Source organism: Phyllobates terribilis, unplaced genomic scaffold (genome assembly GCF_046119375.1).
Source record: "Phyllobates terribilis strain yellow unplaced genomic scaffold, ASM4611937v1 Scaffold_2__4_contigs__length_985480577, whole genome shotgun sequence".
In the NCBI taxonomy this organism is placed as follows: domain Eukaryota; kingdom Metazoa; phylum Chordata; class Amphibia; order Anura; family Dendrobatidae; genus Phyllobates; species Phyllobates terribilis.
In genome coordinates this window covers 44663606-44684559 of record NW_027362762.1, presented here as the reverse complement: position 1 = coordinate 44684559, position 20954 = coordinate 44663606, and the positions used below count along the sequence as shown (strand labels likewise).

General features: G+C 46.1%; 1 protein-coding gene across 3 annotated transcripts in view; it reads left to right on the top strand.

Annotated features, from left to right (window-relative positions):
* MAP6 (microtubule associated protein 6) overlaps positions 1-20954 on the top strand; it is a 105837-nt gene that overhangs the window by 38462 nt on the left and 46421 nt on the right. For all 3 annotated transcript variants that reach the window (XM_073661409.1, XM_073661416.1, XM_073661423.1), the window contains exon 2: positions 13008-13221. In XM_073661409.1, the coding sequence (XP_073517510.1) occupies positions 13008-13221 (214 nt within the window). The remainder of the gene's footprint in view (positions 1-13007; positions 13222-20954) is intronic.

Genomic DNA, 20954 nt, shown 5'->3' with positions numbered 1-20954 from the left:
CCCCGTAGATGATCGAAACAGACAACAGCAGGGATGGAGAGGATTTATTCTTGTCTAGGTGGACCTCTCTGAGCGAACCTAGACACAGGCGTTTCCCGACCTCTCCGGGCAGGCACGGATCCGGTGCTCCTTACTGCCACAGTAGAAGCAGCTCCCCTCGGCACGGCGTGAGTCCTGACGGGTTTTGACCATCTTGGTCTGGTCGACCTGCATAGGCTCAGGAGAGTGTACCTGGGGAGAGATGGAGGGAATGACGGGTTTCTGGAAAGTAGGAGCTAAACGTGGAATCCTTCTCTCACGGGTGACCTCTTTGGCACGCTCCTGGAACCGTAGGTCAATCCGGGTGGCAAGAGTTATTAAGTCATCGAGAGTGGTAGGAATGTCCCGACCGGCAAGTTCATCTTTAATACGGCCGGACAGACCCTCCCAGAAGACGGAAACCAGAGCGTCGTTATCCCAGGCCAGCTCCGAGGCAAGGGTACGGAACCGTATGGCATATTGGCCCACGGTGAGACTCCCCTGACGGAGGCGTAGCAACGATGATGCAGATGAGGTCTTCCGTCCGGGTTCGTCGAAGACTTTCCGGAAAGCCGTGAGAAAAGCAGGCAAGTTGGACACCAGGGGCTCTCCTCTCTCCCATAGAGGATTCAGCCAGGCCAGGGCCTCCCCGGTGAGATGGGACATGATGAAGGCAATTTTGGCCCGGTCGGAGTTAAACTGGTAGGACAAAAGTTCAAAATGCAGGGTGCACTGATTTAAGAAGCCCCGAGCCTGGACGGGGTCGCCTGCGAAGCGAGGAGGTGCAGAAAGCCGGGGTCCGGGGTAGGATACCATAGTATTAGTGGGCAGCGGAGCTGCCGGATTGCAAGATATGGCACTGGCGGAGGTTGTTGGTGGATCAGACAGAGTGTTCAGGCGAGTATTAACATTCCGCAGGTGACCCAGGATGGCCTCCTGTTGGGACCTCTGACGGGACAGTTCAAGACAGAGGTCCGAGAGCGAGGGAGCTTGGGTGCCACCGGGTTCCATGGCCCGAGCAAACTGTAACGGGTCCGGGAGGCGGAACCTCTGAGCTACTATACAAGGGGGCGGCCCTTGTAAGGGAGCGGGTGGCAGTCTCTGGGTGAACGGACAGGGAGTTACGGCAAGTGATCAGGGCAGTCTCTGGGTAAGGGGTAGGTACGACCTGTGATGGCAGAGCCTCCGGGTAGGCTAGCAGGCAGATGGTAGATGTGTGCTCCCAGGTGAGCAAGCGAGAGTCTCTGGAATAGCAGGTGGTCACGGCACGTGACGGCGGAACCTCCGGGCTGGCAGGCAGGTAGGTAACGGAGAAGCGCTCCCAGGTGAGCGGGCAAGAGTCTCTGGAATAGCTGGTGGTCACCGCACGTGACAACGGGACCTCCGGGCTGGCAAGCAGGCAGGTAACGGAGATGCGCTCCCAGGTGAGCGGGCAAGAGTCTCTGAAATAGCTGGTGGTCACAGCACGTGACAACGGAGCCTCCGGGCTGGCAAGCAGGCAGATAACGGAGAAGCGCTCCCAGGTGAGCGGGCAAGCTGGTCCATAGACAGACTGACCGGAGTAGTAAGGCAGACCGTCGGACCTCAGGCAAGCAGGCAGGTAGCTGATATGCGCTCCCAGGTGAGCGGGCAGGCTGGTCCTTTAGACAGACTGACAGGAGTAGTAAGGCAGACCGTCGGACCTCAGACTGGCAGACAGGTAACAAGTATTCAGGCAGGAATCAGGCAGGTAACTGGCAGGTAACTAGCAGGAAACTGGCAGGAAACTGGCAGGAAACTGGCAGGTAACTGGCAGGTAACTGGCAGGTAACTGGCAGGTAACTGGCAGGTAACTGGCAACGGGACCTGAGGGCTGAAGCACAGGTGAGACACAGGTGCAAACAACATTGCTCGGGCACCTCCATTTTGGAGGAGGTGCCTTATATATGATGAAGTCCTCCGGCCATTGGCCGGGGACTCCTTAGGACGGCGCGCGCGGCCCCTTTAAGAGGAGGGGAGCGCGCGCGCGCGCGCCCTAAGCACAGGGGCCGGGAAGGAGCGCGCGCTGAGAGCAGAGCGGGAGGAGGACGCCGGGAAGGAGCGCGCGCTGACAGCAGAGCGGGGAGAGGACGCCGGGCACGGAGCAGAGCGGTGAGGGGAGCAGCGTCCCTGCCTAGCAGAGGGCAGGGACGCCAGCGCTACACATAGTCATCCATGTAGTATAATGCACAGCTCATAGTCATCCATGTAGTATAATGCACAGCCCATAGTCATCCATACAGTATAATGCACAGCCCATAGTCATCCATGTGGTATAATGCACAGCCCACAGTCCTCCATAAAGTATAATGCACAGCCCACAGTCATCCATGTAGTATAATGCACAGCTCATAGTCATCCATGTAGTATAATGTAGAGCCCACAGTCATCCATACAGTAGTATGGCCACCGAGTACTCACTGATTTAAAAAAAAAATACTCACCTTCCCTGCGCTCCCCTGCCATGCGGTGTCCTCTTCTGAAGCCACCAGAAGACTCCAGCGTGCAAGCGACAGGAGCGCATGATGTCACTGCCATGTGCCCCGGGTCACGTGCACGCCGACGTCAGCTGGTGGCCTCTGATTGTCCAGCAGTGTGTATTGCGGCACATGGACCTGATAGGTCTGTGCGCTGCCCTACACTTCAGCTGTCCTTACGTCCCTGGTCTTATGTTCCATATTACAGCCGGGATCCTGCAAGTCCTCTCAGTCTGCAGCACCCAAATGTGAAATTATAATAATCCGACACGTGCGCCAGACTGGAGGAAATTCTAGTAATTAATTGAGCGTTAATTACCAAAGGCCGATGTAATCTCCGGCACGTCTTGGCTTCTGATGCTTCCTGCCCATTTTTGCCAATACCATGGTACTGCATGACGTGGAAGACGTCCTTCTGTATGCTTGTGCCAAAAATCTAGACTATTGATTTTATTGGTACGCAGGATTTTTAGCAAAATAATGTATAAATCATCTCCTTCCTTGACAGGGAGACTAAGCGCAATTTACAGCACCATACAACACCCAAATAATACATTATACAATGCATAAAATAATGGCACTGCAATGTGCAAATATCTGAGCCACAGTAAATAGCTCTTAAATTATACCGCCATACAGCGCAGTAATAATTCCACTGCAATATCCAAAAATGTGAGCCACAGAATATAGTGACAACATAATACCGCCATACAGTGCACTAATAAGACCACGGCAATCTCCAAATATCTAAGCTACAGTATATAGTGTCTAAATAATACCGCCATGCAGTGCACTAATAAGACCACTACAATACCCAAAAATGTGATCTACGGTGTATAGTGCCTACGTCATACAGCAATACTGTACTAATAACATTAATGTCCAAATATCTGAGCTGCAGTATATACTGCCTAAATAATGCTGCCATACAGTGCACTAATAATACGACAGTAATATCCATATAGCTAAGCTACAGTATATAGTGCCGAAATAATACCATCATACAGTGCACAAATAATACCACTGCAATCTCCAAATATCTAAGCTTCAGTATACAGTGTCGAAATAATACCACCATACAGTGCACTAATAATACCACTGCAATCTCCAAATATCTAAGCTACAGTATATAGTGTCTAAATAATACCGCCATACAGTGCAGTAATAATACCACTGCAATCTCCACATATCTAAGCTACAGTATATAGCGTCTAAATAATACCGCCATATAGTGCAGTAATAATACCACTGCAATCTCCACATATCTAAGCTACAGTATATAGTGTCTAAATAATACCGCCATACAGTGCAGTAATAATACCACTGCAATCTCCACATATCTAAGCTACAGTCTATAGTGTCTAAATAATACCGCCATACAGTGCACTAATAATACCACTGCAATCTCCACATATCTAAGCTACAGTGTAAAGTGTCTAAATAATACCGCCATACAGTGCACTAATAATACCACTGCAATCTCCAAATATCTAAGCTACAGTATATAGTGTCTAAATAATACCGCCATATAGTGCACTAATACCACTGTAATCTCCAAATATCTAAGCTACAGTATATAGTGTCTAAATAATACCGCCATACAGTGCAGCAATAATACCACTGCAATCTCCACATATCTAAGCTACAGTATATAGCGGCTAAATAATACCGCCATGCAGTGCACTAATAATACCACTGCAATCTCCACATATCTAAGCTCCAGTAGTGTCTAAATAATACCGCCATATAGTGCACTAATAATACCACTGCAATCTCCACATATCTAAGCTACAGTATATAGTGTCTAAATAATACCGTCATACAGTGCACTAATACCACTGTAATCTCCAAATATCTAAGCTACAGTATATAGTGTCTAAATAATACCACCATACAGTGCAGTAATAATACCACTGCAATCTCCAGATATCTAAGCTACAGTATATAGTGTCTAAATAATACCGCCATATAGTGCAATACCACTGCAATCTCCACATATCTAAGCTACAGTATATAGTGTCTAAATAATACCGCCATACAGTGCACTAATAAAACAACTGCAATCTCCACATATCTAAGCTACAGTGTAAAGTGTCTAAATAATACCGCCATACAGTGCACTAATAATACCACTGCAATCTCCAAATATCTAAGCTACAGTATATAGTGTCTAAATAATACCGCCATACAGTGCAGTAATAATACCACTGCAATCTCCACATATCTAAGCTACAGTATATAGCAGCTAAATAATACCGCCATGCAGTGCACTAATACCACTGCAATCTCCACATATCTAAGCTCCAGTAGTGTCTAAATAATACCGCCATACAGTGCAGTAATAATACCATTGCAATCTCCACATATCTAAGCTACAGTATATAGCGGCTAAATAATACCGCCATGCAGTGCACTAATAATACCACTGCAATCTCCACATATCTAAGCTCCAGTAGTGTCTAAATAATACCGCCATACAGTGCAGTAATAATACCATTGCAATCTCCACATATCTAAGCTACAGTATATAGCGGCTAAATAATACCGCCATGCAGTGCACTAATAATACCACTGCAATCTCCACATATCTAAGCTTCAGTAGTGTCTAAATAATACCGCCATACAGTGCGCTAATAATACCACTGCAATCTCCAAATATCTAAGCTACAGTATATAGTGTCTAAATAATACCGCCATATAGTGCACTAATACCACTGTAATCTCCAAATATCTAAGCTACAGTATATAGCGGCTAAATAATACCGCCATGCAGTGCACTAATAATACCACTGCAATCTCCACATATCTAAGCTCCAGTAGTGTCTAAATAATACCACCATACAGTGCAGTAATAATACCACTGCAATCTCCAAATATCTAAGCTCCAGTAGTGTCTAAATAATACCGCCATACAGTGCAGTAATAATACCATTGCAATCTCCACATATCTAAGCTACAGTATATAGCGGCTAAATAATACCGCCATGCAGTGCACTAATAATACCACTGCAATCTCCACATATCTAAGCTCCAGTAGTGTCTAAATAATACCGCCATATAGTGCACTAATAATACCACTGCAATCTCCACATATCTAAGTTACAGTATATAGTGTCTAAATAATACCGCCATATAGTGCACTAATACCACTGTAATCTCCAAATATCTAAGCTACAGTATATAGTGTCTAAATAATACCGCCATACAGTGCAGTAATAATACCATTGCAATCTCCACATATCTAAGCTCCAGTATATAGCGGCTAAATAATACCGCCATGCAGTGCACTAATAATACCACTGCAATCTCCACATATCTAAGCTCCAGTAGTGTCTAAATAATACCGCCATACAGTGCAGTAATAATACCACTGCAATCTCCACATATCTAAGCTCCAGTAGTGTCTAAATAATACCGCCATACAGTGCAGTAATAATACCATTGCAATCTCCACATATCTAAGCTACAGTATATAGCGGCTAAATAATACCGCCATGCAGTGCACTAATAATACCACTGCAATCTCCACATATCTAAGCTCCAGTAGTGTCTAAATAATACCGCCATACAGTGCACTAATAATACCACTGCAATCTCCAAATATCTAAGCTACAGTATATAGTGTCTAAATAATACCGCCATATAGTGCACTAATACCACTGTAATCTCCAAATATCTAAGCTACAGTATATAGTGTCTAAATAATACCGCCATACAGTGCAGTAATAATACCACTGCAATCTCCACATATCTAAGCTACAGTATATAGCGGCTAAATAATACCGCCATATAGTGCAGTAATAATACCACTGCAATCTCCACATATCTAAGCTTCAGTATATAGCGGCTAAATAATACCGCCATGCAGTGCACTAATAATACCACTGCAATCTCCACATATCTAAGCTACAGTATATAGTGTCTAAATAATACCGCCATATAGTGCACTAATACCACTGTAATCTCCAAATATCTAAGCTACAGTATATAGTGTCTAAATAATACCGCCATACAGTGCAGTAATAATACCACTGCAATCTCCACATATCTAAGCTACAGTATAGTGTCTAAATAATACCGCCATATAGTGCACTAATAATACCACTGCAATCTCCACATATCTAAGCTACAGTATATAGTGTCTAAATAATACCGCCATATAGTGCACTAATACCACAGTAATCTCCAAATATCTAAACTACAGTATATAGTGTCTAAATAATACCGCCATATAGTGCACTAATACCACTGTAATCTCCAAATATCTAAGCTACAGTATATAGTGTCTAAATAATACCGCCATATAGTGCACTAATACCACTGTAATCTCCAAATATCTAAGCCACACTCGTGCATGGACACTGCAGGAAATTTCCCTGAAGAGGGAGAAAAATTCCATAAAAATGTCAGACTCCGGGGGAGAGGTCAGCAGAGAGCATACCGGGACAGCCGCAGGTAGCTGACCCCTGACCCTGGCGTGTGCCCAATCTGCCGCCTTCTTACCTCCCTATAGATTACAGGGGCGCCTGAGACCCCCGAGGAGGCGCACTGTCTGCACACTACATTATGGGGCTTTTTCAGCCATTGTTTCCCCTTTGCCCCCATGTCTGCCGGTGCTCTGCCGGGGGTCTGCAGGGGATGGCGGCGGCGGCTCTATAAGGAGAGGCGGAGCCTCGAGAACAAAGGAGCCGGAGAGAGGACGGAAACCGCAGCGATGTGACCGCGGAGCGGCGCTGCAGGCGATCACTGCACCACTGCCGCTCCTCACCCCGGGGATCTCATCTGCAGATCTGATCGTCCATCACAGGGGATCTGTAGGATTTCTGGGGACGGGGCGGCCATTAATCACTCCCTGCAGCCATGACACTGCCCACCCAGCATGGAAATCAGAGGGTTAATCCTCCCCTCCTAACGCGTCTGTCTGTCCGGCTCCTCTGTTTCTGCTCATGTACCAGGAGGCTCAGGATGAACACAGTCCGACATTCAGTAAATAGATCAATGCCGCAATCTTACAGGGGTCTTCCTAAATCTGACCAGTCCGGGCGCCAAAAATTATAATGATCCCATAAATGATCTATATAATATCAGCAGAGGCGGCTGCCTGATCCCAGTGTACAGGGAAGCGCCGAGATCCCAGGATACAGGGAAGCGCCGAGATCCCAGGATACAGGGAAGCGCCGAGATCCCAGGATACAGGGAAGCGCCGAGATCCCAGGATACAGGGAAGCGCCGAGATCCCAGGATATAGGGACGCGCCGAGATCCCAGGATACAGCGAAGTGCCGAGATCCCAGGATACAGGGAAGCGCCGAGATCCCGGGATACAGGGAAGCGCCGAGATCCCAGGATACAGGGAAGCGCCGAGATCCCAGGATACAGGGAAGCGCCGAGATCCCGGGATACAGGGAAGCGCCGAGATCCCGGGATACAGGGAAGCGCCGAGATCCCAGGATACAGGGAAGCGCCGAGATCCCAGGATACAGGGAAGCGCCGAGATCCCAGGAAACAGGGAAGCGCCGAGATCCCAGGATACAGGGAAGCGCCGAGATCCCAGGAAACAGGGAAGCGCCGAGATCCCAGGAAACAGGGAAGCGCCGAGATCCCAGGAAACAGGGAAGCGCCGAGATCCCAGGATACAGGGACGCGCCGAGATCCCAGGATACAGCGAAGCGCCGAGATCCCAGGATACAGGGAAGCGCCGAGATCCCAGGATACAGGGAAGCGCCGAGATCCCAGGATAGAGGGACGTGCCGAGATCCCGGGATACAGGGAAGCGCCGAGATCCCAGGATACAGCGAAGCGCCGAGATCCCTGGATACAGGGAAGCGCCGAGATCCCAGTGTACAGGGAAGCGCCGAGATCCCAGGATACAGGGAAGCGCCGAGATCCCAGGATACAGGGAAGCGCCGAGATCCCAGGATACAGCGAAGCGCCGAGATCCCAGGATACAGCGAAGCGCCGAGATCCCAGGATACAGCGAAGCGCCGAGATCCCAGGATACAGGGAAGCGCCGAGATCCCAGGATACAGGGACGTGCCGAGATCCCAGGATACAGGGAAGCGCCGAGATCCCAGGATACAGGGAAGCGCCGAGATCCCAGGATAGAGGGACGTGCCGAGATCCCGTGATACAGGGAAGCGCCGAGATCCCAGGATACAGCGAAGCGCCGAGATCCCTGGATACAGGGAAGCGCCGAGATCCCTGGATACAGGGAAGCGCCGAGATCCCAGGATACAGGGAAGCGCCGAGATCCCAGGATACAGGGAAGCGCCGAGATCCCAGGATACAGGGACGCGCCGAGATCCCAGGATACAGCGAAGCGCCGAGATCCCAGGATACAGGGAAGCGCCGAGATCCCAGGATACAGGGAAGCGCCGAGATCCCAGGATACAGGGACGTGCCGAGATCCCAGGATACAGGGAAACGCCGAGATCCCAGGAAACAGGGAAGCGCCGAGATCCCAGGATACAGGGAAGCGCCGAGATCCCAGGATACAGGGAAGCGCCGAGATCCCAGGATACAGGGAAGCGCCGAGATCCCAGGATACAGGGACGCGCCGAGATCCCAGGATACAGCGAAGCGCCGAGATCCCAGGATACAGCGAAGCGCCGAGATCCCAGGATACAGGGACGTGCCGAGATCCCGGGATACAGGGAAGCGCCGAGATCCCGGGATACAGCGAAGCGCCGAGATCCCAGTGTACAGGGAAGCGCCGAGATCCCAGGATACAGGGAAGCGCCGAGATCCCAGGATACAGGGACGCGCCGAGATCCCAGGATACAGGGACGCGCCGAGATCCCAGGATACAGGGAAGCGCCGAGATCCCAGGATACAGGGAAGCGCCGAGATCCCAGGATACAGGGACGCGCCGAGATCCCAGGATACAGGGAAGCGCCGAGATCCCAGGATACAGGGAAGCGCCGAGATCCCAGGATACAGGGAAGCGCCGAGATCCCAGGATACAGGGAAGCGCAGAACTGCAGGAGGCGACGGGATTCTGGGAGGAAGAGGAGGGTTATTTGCTTTTCTTTTGTTTCCACAAAAAATGTTTAATAATCTTGATAGAAATCTCCTTATTCCCAAAATAGGAAAAACCAAGAAATCCGGTCAGGACCCCGGGAGGAGCGAAAATGGTGGATCCGGGGATCAGTGTAACCTATGGACACCCCACCACCGCGTCACGTGGCGTCAGAGGGGCTCCGTATCATAGTGGCTCAGCGTTATAGGGGCTTGGGGCGCCGTGTCATAAGGGCTCCGCGTTATAGGGGCTCAGAGGGTCTCCGCATCACGGGCTCAGTGTTATAGGGGCTCAGAGGAGCTCCGCATCATAGGGGCTCAGCGTTATAGGGGCTCCGCGTTATAGGGGCTCAGAGGGCTCCAAATCACAGTGGCTCAGAGGGCTCCATGTCACAGGGGTGGCAGTGGGATCCCCTCTGTCTCATTGCTTAAACGTCTTCGTTGCTATTGGCTGCTGCATATGAGGATTTAGACAGCCGGGATCAGAGATAACTGCGATCACGTTCTGCACTTTGTAGTAAAGCCCCCCAGCCAGCCCTTCAGTTTTCACTCTTATTAAAGAGCTTGTGATTTAAAGTGAACGTCCACTCTAACATTTTTTTCATGTCTATATGTTTTTATTGGTGTCAAAGCTCCACATCCACTGTGGTGACAAAATGAACCAGTATGCAGTGAGCTCCCTCTAGTGGTCGCTTGCAGGGAAACAAAGTTCTGTGTTAGGGTATGTGCACACGTTAAGTATTTGCAGCAGAAATCTCTGCACCAAAAAGCAGTTTCAAAACTGCAGCATGTCAATTCTTTCAGTATTTTTGCACCGTTTTTCAGTTAATGGGGGAAAACACATGCAAAAAAAATGTCTCAATAATGCATCATAAATGAACTTATTTTATGCAGCGGTTTTCTTGCTAAAAGACACATTTTTGTTGCAGAATGTCTCCTGCAATTGCTCTGTGTGTGCATGTACCCTTATTCTTGAGTGCAATGGATAGATTGTATGCTGTTAGCTCATGAGCCCCCCCTAGTGGTGACTGGAGGAAGAGAAACTTTTTTATATTTACGCAGGGAATTTGGAAAAGACTGAGTAATGGCAGCGATAACGATGTATTAAGACATTAATCAGTGCAGAGTATTCAACCTAAAAATTACACCGGGGATAAAAGTATAAGAGTTTCTTAAATAGAAATGTTAACGAAGAAAATGAAACATAATGGGGCAATTTCATCTGATTTACATAAAACTTGAGAACAGAAGTTTGGAATTATTACAAATACATGGAATCTGCCGCCCCCCGGCGCTAATCTTCAGCAGGATAAATGTCAGGATTAGCACTTTATGAATTATTAATCCCGTGAAGGAGCGAAGTGCGACAAAGACCCCTAATACCAGTAAATGCGGGGTTAACTGGTGTGCGAAGGCAGCCACAAAACGTAAGGATTCCGCAGCAAAAGGGGCGACGAGAAGAAAAATACCTTCCAAAAATCCCCTGTAAATAGTGGGGGGAGAATGGGGGTCGCCCCCATCATCAGGACCCTCGTCTATTGGCCTGAGCAGAGAATGGCTACAAAGACGACCCCCCCCCCCCGGAGGACTCATCCACGCATTACTATAGAGCACCCTCATGAGACCTGTGTAATGCTCCATCTCTCCTGTAGGGGAGCTGCTGCGAAACGGAATACTTGCTGCAGCTGATCGATGTGATCCCAGTGATCGTTTTATCATTAGAGGTCCCTCCTAATAAAAAAAGGGATTATCCAACGCCAATAAAGGCCCCAGGGCCAAATATTCTGTGAGATTGCAAAAAATAATGCCGCCATACAGTATACCAGACTTTACATAGTGGAAACAATAGGGGTCCAGAAATATCAAAACGTACTCCTGGGAGGTTCCTTGGTGGCCAAATCAGGCTTCTCTGGGGAATGGATATATTAGGGAATGTGCTGCAGACCATGGGTAGTGGTGGACCCGCCATACAGGTCTCCTCTCTATAAGAAGCTCAGGAAGTGACAGATCTGAGATCCATAAACAGCCTTGGGCTCCTTTGCTCACTTGCCACTTATCACACAATGCACCGGAGGCTTCTAGAAATAAGGGAAGTCTCCCAAACTCCCGGAGGAGCTATCAAGTGCCCCAGCCTGTATACAGTGCTCCCCTCTCCTCCTTCCTGCAGTCCTCACTCCCAGGCTTAGAGGGTCTGCTCTTGGGTCTATATTAGTATATGGAGCCTGGCTTTGGGTCTCTATTAGTTCATGGAGCCTGGCTTTGGGTCTCTATTAGTTCATGGAGCCTGGCTTTGGGTCTCTATTAGTTCAGGGGATTCTGGTCTTCCCTGGTTTGGTCTTACCTCAATATTAGTTTAGCGGTCCTGATCCCGGATCTAGTCCTGGGTCTACGTCAGCTTAGGGGGTCTCATCCTGGCTCTGTATTAGTTTAGGAGGGGGCTGGTCTTGGGTCTGTATTTGTTTAGGAGGGGGCTGGTCGTGTGTCTTTTTTTTGTTTAGGTGTGGGCTGCTTTTGGGTCTGTAATTGTTTAGGAGTCGACTGGTCATGGGTCTGTATTTGTTTAGGAGGGGGCTGGTCTTGGGTCTGTATTTGTTAAGGAGGGGGCTGGTCTTGGGTCTGTATTTGTTTAGGAGGGGGCTGGTCTTTGGTCTGTATTTGTTTAGGAGGGCTCTGGTCTTGGGTCTGTATTTGTTTAGGAGGGCTCTGGTCTTGGGTCTGTATTTGTTTAGGAGGGCTCTGGTCTTGGGTCTGTATTTGTTTAGGAGGGCTCTGGTCTTGGGTCTGTATTTGTTTAGGAGGGGGCTGGTCGCGTCTCTTTTTTTTGTTTAGGAGTGGACTGGTCATGGGTCTGTATTTGTTTAGGAGGGGGCTGGTCTTGGGTCTGTATTTGTTTAGGAGGGGGCTGGTCTTGGGTCTGTATTTGTTTAGGAGGAGGCTATTTTTGGGTCTGTAATTGTTTAGGAGGGGGCTGGTCTTGAGTCTTCATCTGTTTAGGAGAGAGCTGATCTTGGGTCTGTATGTGTTTAGGAGGGTGCAAGTCTGAGGTCTATATTTATTTAGGAGGGGGCTGGTCTTGAGTCTGTATTTGTTTAGGAGGGGGCTGGTCGTATGTCTTTTTTTGTTTAGGAGGGGGCTAGTTTTGGATTTGTATATGCTTAGTAGGGGGCTGGTCATATGTTTTTTTTGTTTAGAAGGGGGCTGGTCTTGGGTCTGTATTTGTTTAGGAGGGGGCTGGTCTGGGGTCTGTATTTGTTTAGGAGGAAGCTGGTCTTGGGTCTGTATTTGTTTAGGAGGGGTCTGGTCTGGGGTCTGTATTTATTCCAAGGTCTCATATAGGAGGGTGCCGTACCTTCTTAGTGATTTCAGTGCCGTCAGTCGGGGGCGCCACTTCTATAGATGGTCGGAGCATAGTCTGTATATCGCTCTCCTGATGGCAGCTTGTAGGAATATTAATGGTGGTTTTGTCCTTTGCTTCCAGGAATGAGTTCAGACCCTGGACTGATGTGAAACCCGTAAAGCCAATAAAGGCCCGACCTCAGTATCGCCCTCCGGAGGAGAAAGTGGTGCATGAAACCAGCTACAAGGCCACGTTCAAGGGCGAATGCAACCAACCGTCAACCGCTGACAACAAACTGACCGAGCGTCGGAGGATACGCAGCCTCTACAGCGAGCCCCATAAAGAGTCCCCCAAGGTGAGACGCTTTTACTAGTACACCCCCATAAGGCCTACTGCCATTCAGCGCCATACGGTATAGTACATAAATACCACCGCCATATACTGGCTAAATAATACTTCTATATAGTATCCAAAATAACAGTTATTTACAGTGCGGTCATCACCAAACGCTGCATAAATAATGTACGGTACTGTGTCAATGTAAATACCGCCATACAGTCGTTAATGATATAATAAATAACACTGCCGTATGCTGACCAAATACTACCTTCATATTGACGGCTAAATAATAGTTTATTGTTCTATTGCCACCTCCATACACTGCAAAAATAATGCACTACTCAGTCCCTAAGTAGCAGTGCCACACGATGTAGCTACCGCCATACAGTGCTCTATTAATACCGTAGAGAGTATAAATAACCCCTCCATATAGTTATCTAAATAACATGTTACAGTGCTGTCACATCCATATATTGCCAAAATAATGTACTATACCGTGCCTAGAGAAAGTAGCTGCACCACAGAATATAACTACCGCCATATAGTGCTCTAATGAAACAGTATGTTGTCTAAATAACCCTCCATACAGTTGCCTAAATGACATTTTATAGTGCTGTCACCACCATACATTGCAGAAATAATGGCAATACAGTGTCAAGAGTATGTAGCAGCACCACAGAACATAACTACCGCCATATAGTGCTCTAATGATACAATATACTGCCTAAATGAGACTTTCATTTAATTGTCTAAATGACGTCATTTTGCAGAGCTGTTACCACCTTACACATGCCGAAATAATGTACTGTGCAACGCTAGAGTAGCAGTGGCACGTAATATAAGTACCGCCATACAGTGCTATAGCAATACAGTATAGTGTAAATAGCACTTCCATATGCTGGCCGTATAATGAATAAATGGCACTATAATAATAAATAATAATAATAGTACTGTATAATGCCTCCATATAGTTTCTGTCACCACCATATAATGCAAAAATAATATAGTCTAATGCCCCTAAGTAATAGTGCCGCATAATGGGGCCGATTCATTCTTACACGTGCACCTTTTTTTTTTTATAGTTTTTGGTATTTTTCACTTTTTTTTTTTCATTTGTGTCTTATTCTTCTTTTAATTTAACCCGACAGTGACCACATATGGGAAAATGACGGCACGTGGTCAGGACGGATGTCCCATCAAACACCAAATACAAATACCATACTAGAAGGCCAGATTATGTCAAACCCAAATAAAACCCCCCAAAAAAACATTAAAAAGAACCAAATCTATAGAATAAGAGGTGGACGGGTCATTGAGGATATGTCTACCTCAATGTAAAGCATGTACAGGGACCAGGACACGAAAAAACACTGATGCAAAAAGGGACCAAGGACAAAACAAATATCATATAATACTGTATACCGCCATACAGCGCTCCAATGATACAACGTGGTGCCTAAATAACATGGGAAAAAAAACGCTTCCAAGTAGTTGCATAAAAAATCATTTACCTTACAATGCAAAAATGATGTACTGTACAGTGCCTAAATAGTACTGCCACACAATGTATCTACCGCACTATAGTGCATTAATAATTTATAGTGACTAAATAATACCGCCTAAATAACAAGGGTTTACAGTGCTGTCACTTCACTGTGGAAAAATTGGACTGTACTGGGGTCACACAATGTAAATACCGCCATACAGTGCTGTAATGATATAGCGTACTACCTACATAACACTGCCAAAAACCACCTTCATATAGTTACCTAAATAATAATGATTTGCAGTGCTGCCACCCCCATACACTCCAAAAAATAAAGCACCTAAGTGTTAGTACCACACAATGTATCTACTGCCATACAGTGCTCTAATGATATAGTACAGTGTCTAAATAACACCGCCATATACTGACCGAATAATACCTCTATATAGTTGCCTAAATAATATTGTTACACTGCAAAAATAATACACCGTACAGCAACATAATGCATCTACCGCCATACAGTGATCTAATGTTATAGTACACTACTTAAATAACACTTCCTTATACAGTGGTGTAACAGCCATGAAAATAAAATACCGTACAGTGCCATATAATGCAAATGCTGCCATACTGTACTCAAAGATAAAAGTCTATACAAAGAAATATAACGAAGTGCTACATGCCTAAATAATACTGATATATCATGGTAGGTTGTACACTGCTGGTTCCACACGCCACTACAGATCTATATGGGACGACGTGTGCCGCCATACAGTGCTCAGTGAGGAGGCAGAGCGTACACATATTCTCTCCTAGGGACAATGCTTCTTTGTAACGTCGTACAAGAATCGTCCAATTTCTATTTTGTTCTGCAGATTTTATGTAAAATTTGTGCATGAAATCCGACATATGGCGGCACAATGCTGACCCTGTGCAGCTCTATGGCGGCACTATTACTCTGCGTTCACAAATTTGATCCGAAGTGCTTGTGATTATTCAGCTGGAAATATCCCAGAATTTACAATCTATCAAAAAATTGGAGATTTATTGGACTTTGAGGAGGTGCAGTATATAGAGGGGGCCGTATACAGTATATACAGTGAAGAATTTATATATAAAGTATATACAGCGACAATAGCAAACAGTGCTTTATAAAAAAAATATATATAACATACCGTATTTTTACTGTATATACCTGCTGTGCCATATGGCAAACTCAGCTCCGCTCCATCGATGTGTCTCCTAATATAAAAACATCGACGTACGGCAGCGCGGGGGGCCGTGTCCCCATCTGGTGCTGACTGCGGCCACTGGCAGAACTGGCAGCTTTCAATGCGCACTTACTCGGGACCGATGAAACCCTATTCAGATGTAGCAGAGCTGAGTTTATCAAATGTAACAGAACTATCAGATGTAGCAGAGCTGAGTGTGTAAAATAGCTGAGTTTAATAAATTTAACAAAATGGACTACTGTATATCAAATGTTACAGATCTGTCTTCATCAAATGTAGAAAAGCTGAGTCAGATGTAGCAGAGCTGAGTTTATCAAATGTAACAAACCTATAAGATGTAGCAGAGCTGAGTGTATCAAATGTAACAGAACAATCAGATGTAGCAGAGCTGAGATTATATCAAATGTAACAGAACAATCAGATGTAGCAGAGCTGAGATTATATCAAATGTAACAGAACAATCAGATATAGGAGAGCTGAGTGTATCCAATGTAGCAGAACTGACTTTTATCAGATGTAGCAGTTTATTAAATGTAATACAAGAGCCTTTATCATGTTGGGAAGGGGTTAACTATTAAACTCAGCTCTGCTACAAAGCACTGCTACATCGCACTGCTTCAATGCACTGCTACATCGCTCTGCTACATTGCTCTGCTACAATGCACTGCTACATCGCTCTGCTACAATGCACTGCTACATCGCTTTGCCACAATGCACTGCTACATCGCTCTGCTACATTCCTCTGTTACATCGCTCTGCTACAATGCTCTGCTACATGGCTCTGCTACAATGCACTGATACATCGCTCTGCTACAATGCACTGCTACATCCCTCTTTTACATCGCTCTGCTACAATGCTCGGCTACAATGCGCTGCTACATGGCTCTGCTACATCACTCTGCTATATTGCTCTGCTACAATGCTGTGCTATATTGCTCTACTGCAATGCGCTGCTACATGGCTCGGCTACAATGCTCTGCTACATCACTTTGATACATCTGTATTGCATCATAATAAACAAAGAAAGAGAAAAACTGCTGAGCGGACTGTGCAGAGCGGTGTAATTAGATGTAATTTGGGTAAGTGCCGCCTGTCAGCCGGAGCGGGCGCACCACCGTCATTACACGTTTAATCCATGGTCACATGATGTACAGAAGGCGCACAGCCGTATACAGCGACCGTGTCTGCGCAGGCAGAGGTAACAGCACTCCTCTGCTGGAGCATTGCTCTTTAACCCCTTCATGACCAGGTCTCTTAGGGGCCTTAAAGGGACATCAATCAATGAGTCTATTAGCTTTTCCATTTGGCAAGGCATATAAATAAAATCTATTACTCCCTGTTATCAGTCATATCAAGATATAGAAGCCTTGTATAGCATTGTTATTTCTCCTCAATTCAGAGATCCACCATGTGCTGATATCGGCCGCTCGGCTGACAATGTGGCTGCAGTGTAAAGCATCAGGGCGAGACAGAGGAGCCTCAGCTGCTGGAGCCGTGCTGCTCTTCACTAAGGGATCCTTTACATTACACAAAAGATCATTTCACCCGATTAATGAACGTTGTGCTTGTCCATCGGGTGATCGGCAGCGTCTCTGCACGTTGTAGACAAGGATTCCTAGTGACGCGGGTCCAGGAAAACCTTGAAAATGGACTTAAGACGCAGAACGAAGAAGAAGCAGCGAAATAATAAACAGCAGCTAATCATTACCAGATATAATGCCTGAAATCTAAGAGCGAAGCTGGGAGGAAACCAGCACAATGTCATCTGTGAGAGTCAGAGCCGCCGCGATACACCGGAGACACCAGGAGCTTCTGCCACTGCTCCAGACAACAATAGGTTACATGAGGATACCTGCTACTCCAGAGCTGCGCTCATTCATTACATTACTGATAATGTACTGATCCTGAGTTACATCCTGTATTATACTCCAGAGCTGCACTCACTATTCTGCTGGTGCAGTCACTGTGTACATACATTACATTACTGATCCTGAGTTACATCCTGTATTATACTCCAGAGCTGCACTCACTATTCTTCTGGTGCAGTCACTGTGTACATACATTACATTACTGATCCTGTACTGATCCTGAGTTACATCCTGTATTATACTCCAGAGCTGCACTCACTATTCTGCTGGTGCAGTCACTGTGTACATACATTACATTACTGATCCTGAGTTACATCCTGTATTATACTCCAGAGCTGCACTCACTATTCTGCTGGTGCAGTCACTGTGTACATACATTACATTACTGATCCTGAGTTACATCCTGTATTATACTCCAGAGCTGCACTCACTATTCTGCTGGTGCAGTCACTGTGTACATACATTACATTACTGATCCGGAGTTACATCCTGTATTATACTCCAGAGCTGCACTCACTGTTCTGCTGGTGGAGTCACTGTGTACATACATTACATTACTGATCCTGTACTGATCCTGAGTTACATCCTGTATTATACTCCAGAGCTGCACTCACTATTCTGCTGGTGCAGACACTGTGTACATACATTACATTACTGATCCTGAGTTACATCCTGTATTATACTCCAGAGCTGCACTCACTATTCTGCTGGTGCAGTCACTGTGTACATACATTACATTACTGATCCTGAGTTACATCCCGTATTATACTCCAGAGCTGCACTCACTATGTACATACATTACATTACTGATCCTGTACTGATCCTGAGTTACATCCTGTATTATACTCCAGAGCTGCACTCACTATTCTGCTGGTGCAGTCACTGCGTACATACATTACATTACTGATCCTGAGTTACATCCTGTATTATACTCCAGAGCTGCACTCACTATTCTGCTGGTGCAGTCACTGTGTACATACATTACATTACTGATCCTGAGTTACATCCTGTATTATACTCCAGAGCTGCACTCACTATTCTGCTGGTGCAGTCACTGTGTACATACATTACATTACTGATCCTGAGTTACATCCTGTATTATACTCCAGAGCTGCACTCACTGTTCTGCTGGTGGAGTCACTGTGTACATACATTACATTACTGATCCTGTACTGATCCTGAGTTACATCCTGTATTATACTCCAGAGCTGCACTCACTATTCTGCTGGTGCAGACACTGTGTACATACATTACATTACTGATCCTGAGTTACATCCTGTATTATACTCCAGAGCTGCACTCACTATTCTGCTGGTGCAGACACTGTGTACATACATTACATTACTGATCCTGAGTTACATCCTGTATTATACTCCAGAGCTGCACTCACTATTCTGCTGGTGCAGTCACTGTGTACATACATTACATTACTGATCCTGTACTGATCCTGAGTTACATCCTGTATTATACTCCAGAGCTGCACTCACTATTCTGCTGGTGCAGTCACTGTGTACATACATTACATTACTGATCCTGTACTGATCGTGAGTTACATCCTGTATTATACTCCAGAGCAGCACTCACTATTCTGCTGGTGCAGTCACTGTGTACATACATTACATTACTGATCCTGTACTGATCGTGAGTTACATCCTGTATTATAATCCAGAGCTGCACTCACTATTCTGCTGGTGCAGTCACTGTGTACATACATTGCATTACTGATCCTGTACTGATCCTGAGTTACATGCTGTATTATACTCCAGAGCAGCACTCACTATTCTGCTGGTACAGTCACTGTGTACATACATTACATTACTGATCCTGAGTTACATCCTGTATTATGCTCCAGAGCTGCACTCACTATTCTGCTGGTGCAGTCACTGTGTACATACATTGCATTACTGATCCTGTACTGATCCTGAGTTACATGCTGTATTATACTCCAGAGCTGCACTCACTATTCTGCTGGTGCAGTCACTGTGTACATACATTACATTACTGATCCTGAGTTACATCCTGTATTATACTCTAGAGCTGCACTCACTATTCTGCTGGCGCAGTCACTGTGTACATACATTACATTACTGATCCTGAGTTACATCCTGTATTATACTCCAGAGCTGCACTCATTATTCTGCTGGTGCAGTCACTGTGTACATACATTACATTACTGATCCTGTACTGATCCTGAGTTACATCCTGTATTATACTCCAGAGCTGCACTCACTATTCTGCTGGTGCAGTCACTGTGTACATACATTACATTACTGATCCTGAGTTACATCCTGTATTATACTCCAGAGCTGCACTCACTATTCTGCTGGTGCAGTCACTGTGTACATACATTACATTACTGATCCTGAGTTACATCCTGTATTATACTCCAGAGCTGCACTCACTATTCTGCTGGTGCAGTCACTGTGTACATACATTACATTACTGATCCTGAGTTACATCCTGTATTATACTCCAGAGCTGCACTCACTGTTCTGCTGGTGGAGTCACTGTGTACATACATTACATTACTGATCCTGTACTGATCCTGAGTTACATCCTGTATTATACTCCAGAGCTGCACTCACTATTCTGCTGGTGCAGACACTGTGTACATACATTACATTACTGATCCTGAGTTACATCCTGTATTATACTCCAGAGCTGCACTCACTATTCTGCTGGTGCAGACACTGTGTACATACATTACATTACTGATCCTGAGTTACATCCTGTATTATACTCCAGAGCTGCACTCACTATTCTGCTGGTGCAGTCACTGTGTACATACATTACATTACTGATCCTGTACTGATCCTGAGTTACATCCTGTATTATACTCCAGAGCTGCACTCACTATTCTGCTGGTGCAGTCACTGTGTACATACATTACATTACTGATCCTGTACTGATCGTGAGTTACATCCTGTATTATACTCCAGAGCAGCACTCACTATTCTGCTGGTGCAGTCACTGTGTACATACATTACATTACTGATCCTGTACTGATCGTGAGTTACATCCTGTATTATACTCCAGAGCTGCACTCACTATTCTGCTGGTGCAGTCACTGTGTACATACATTGCATTACTGATCCTGTACTGATCCTGAGTTACATGCTGTATTATACTCCAGAGCAGCACTCACTATTCTGCTGGTACAGTC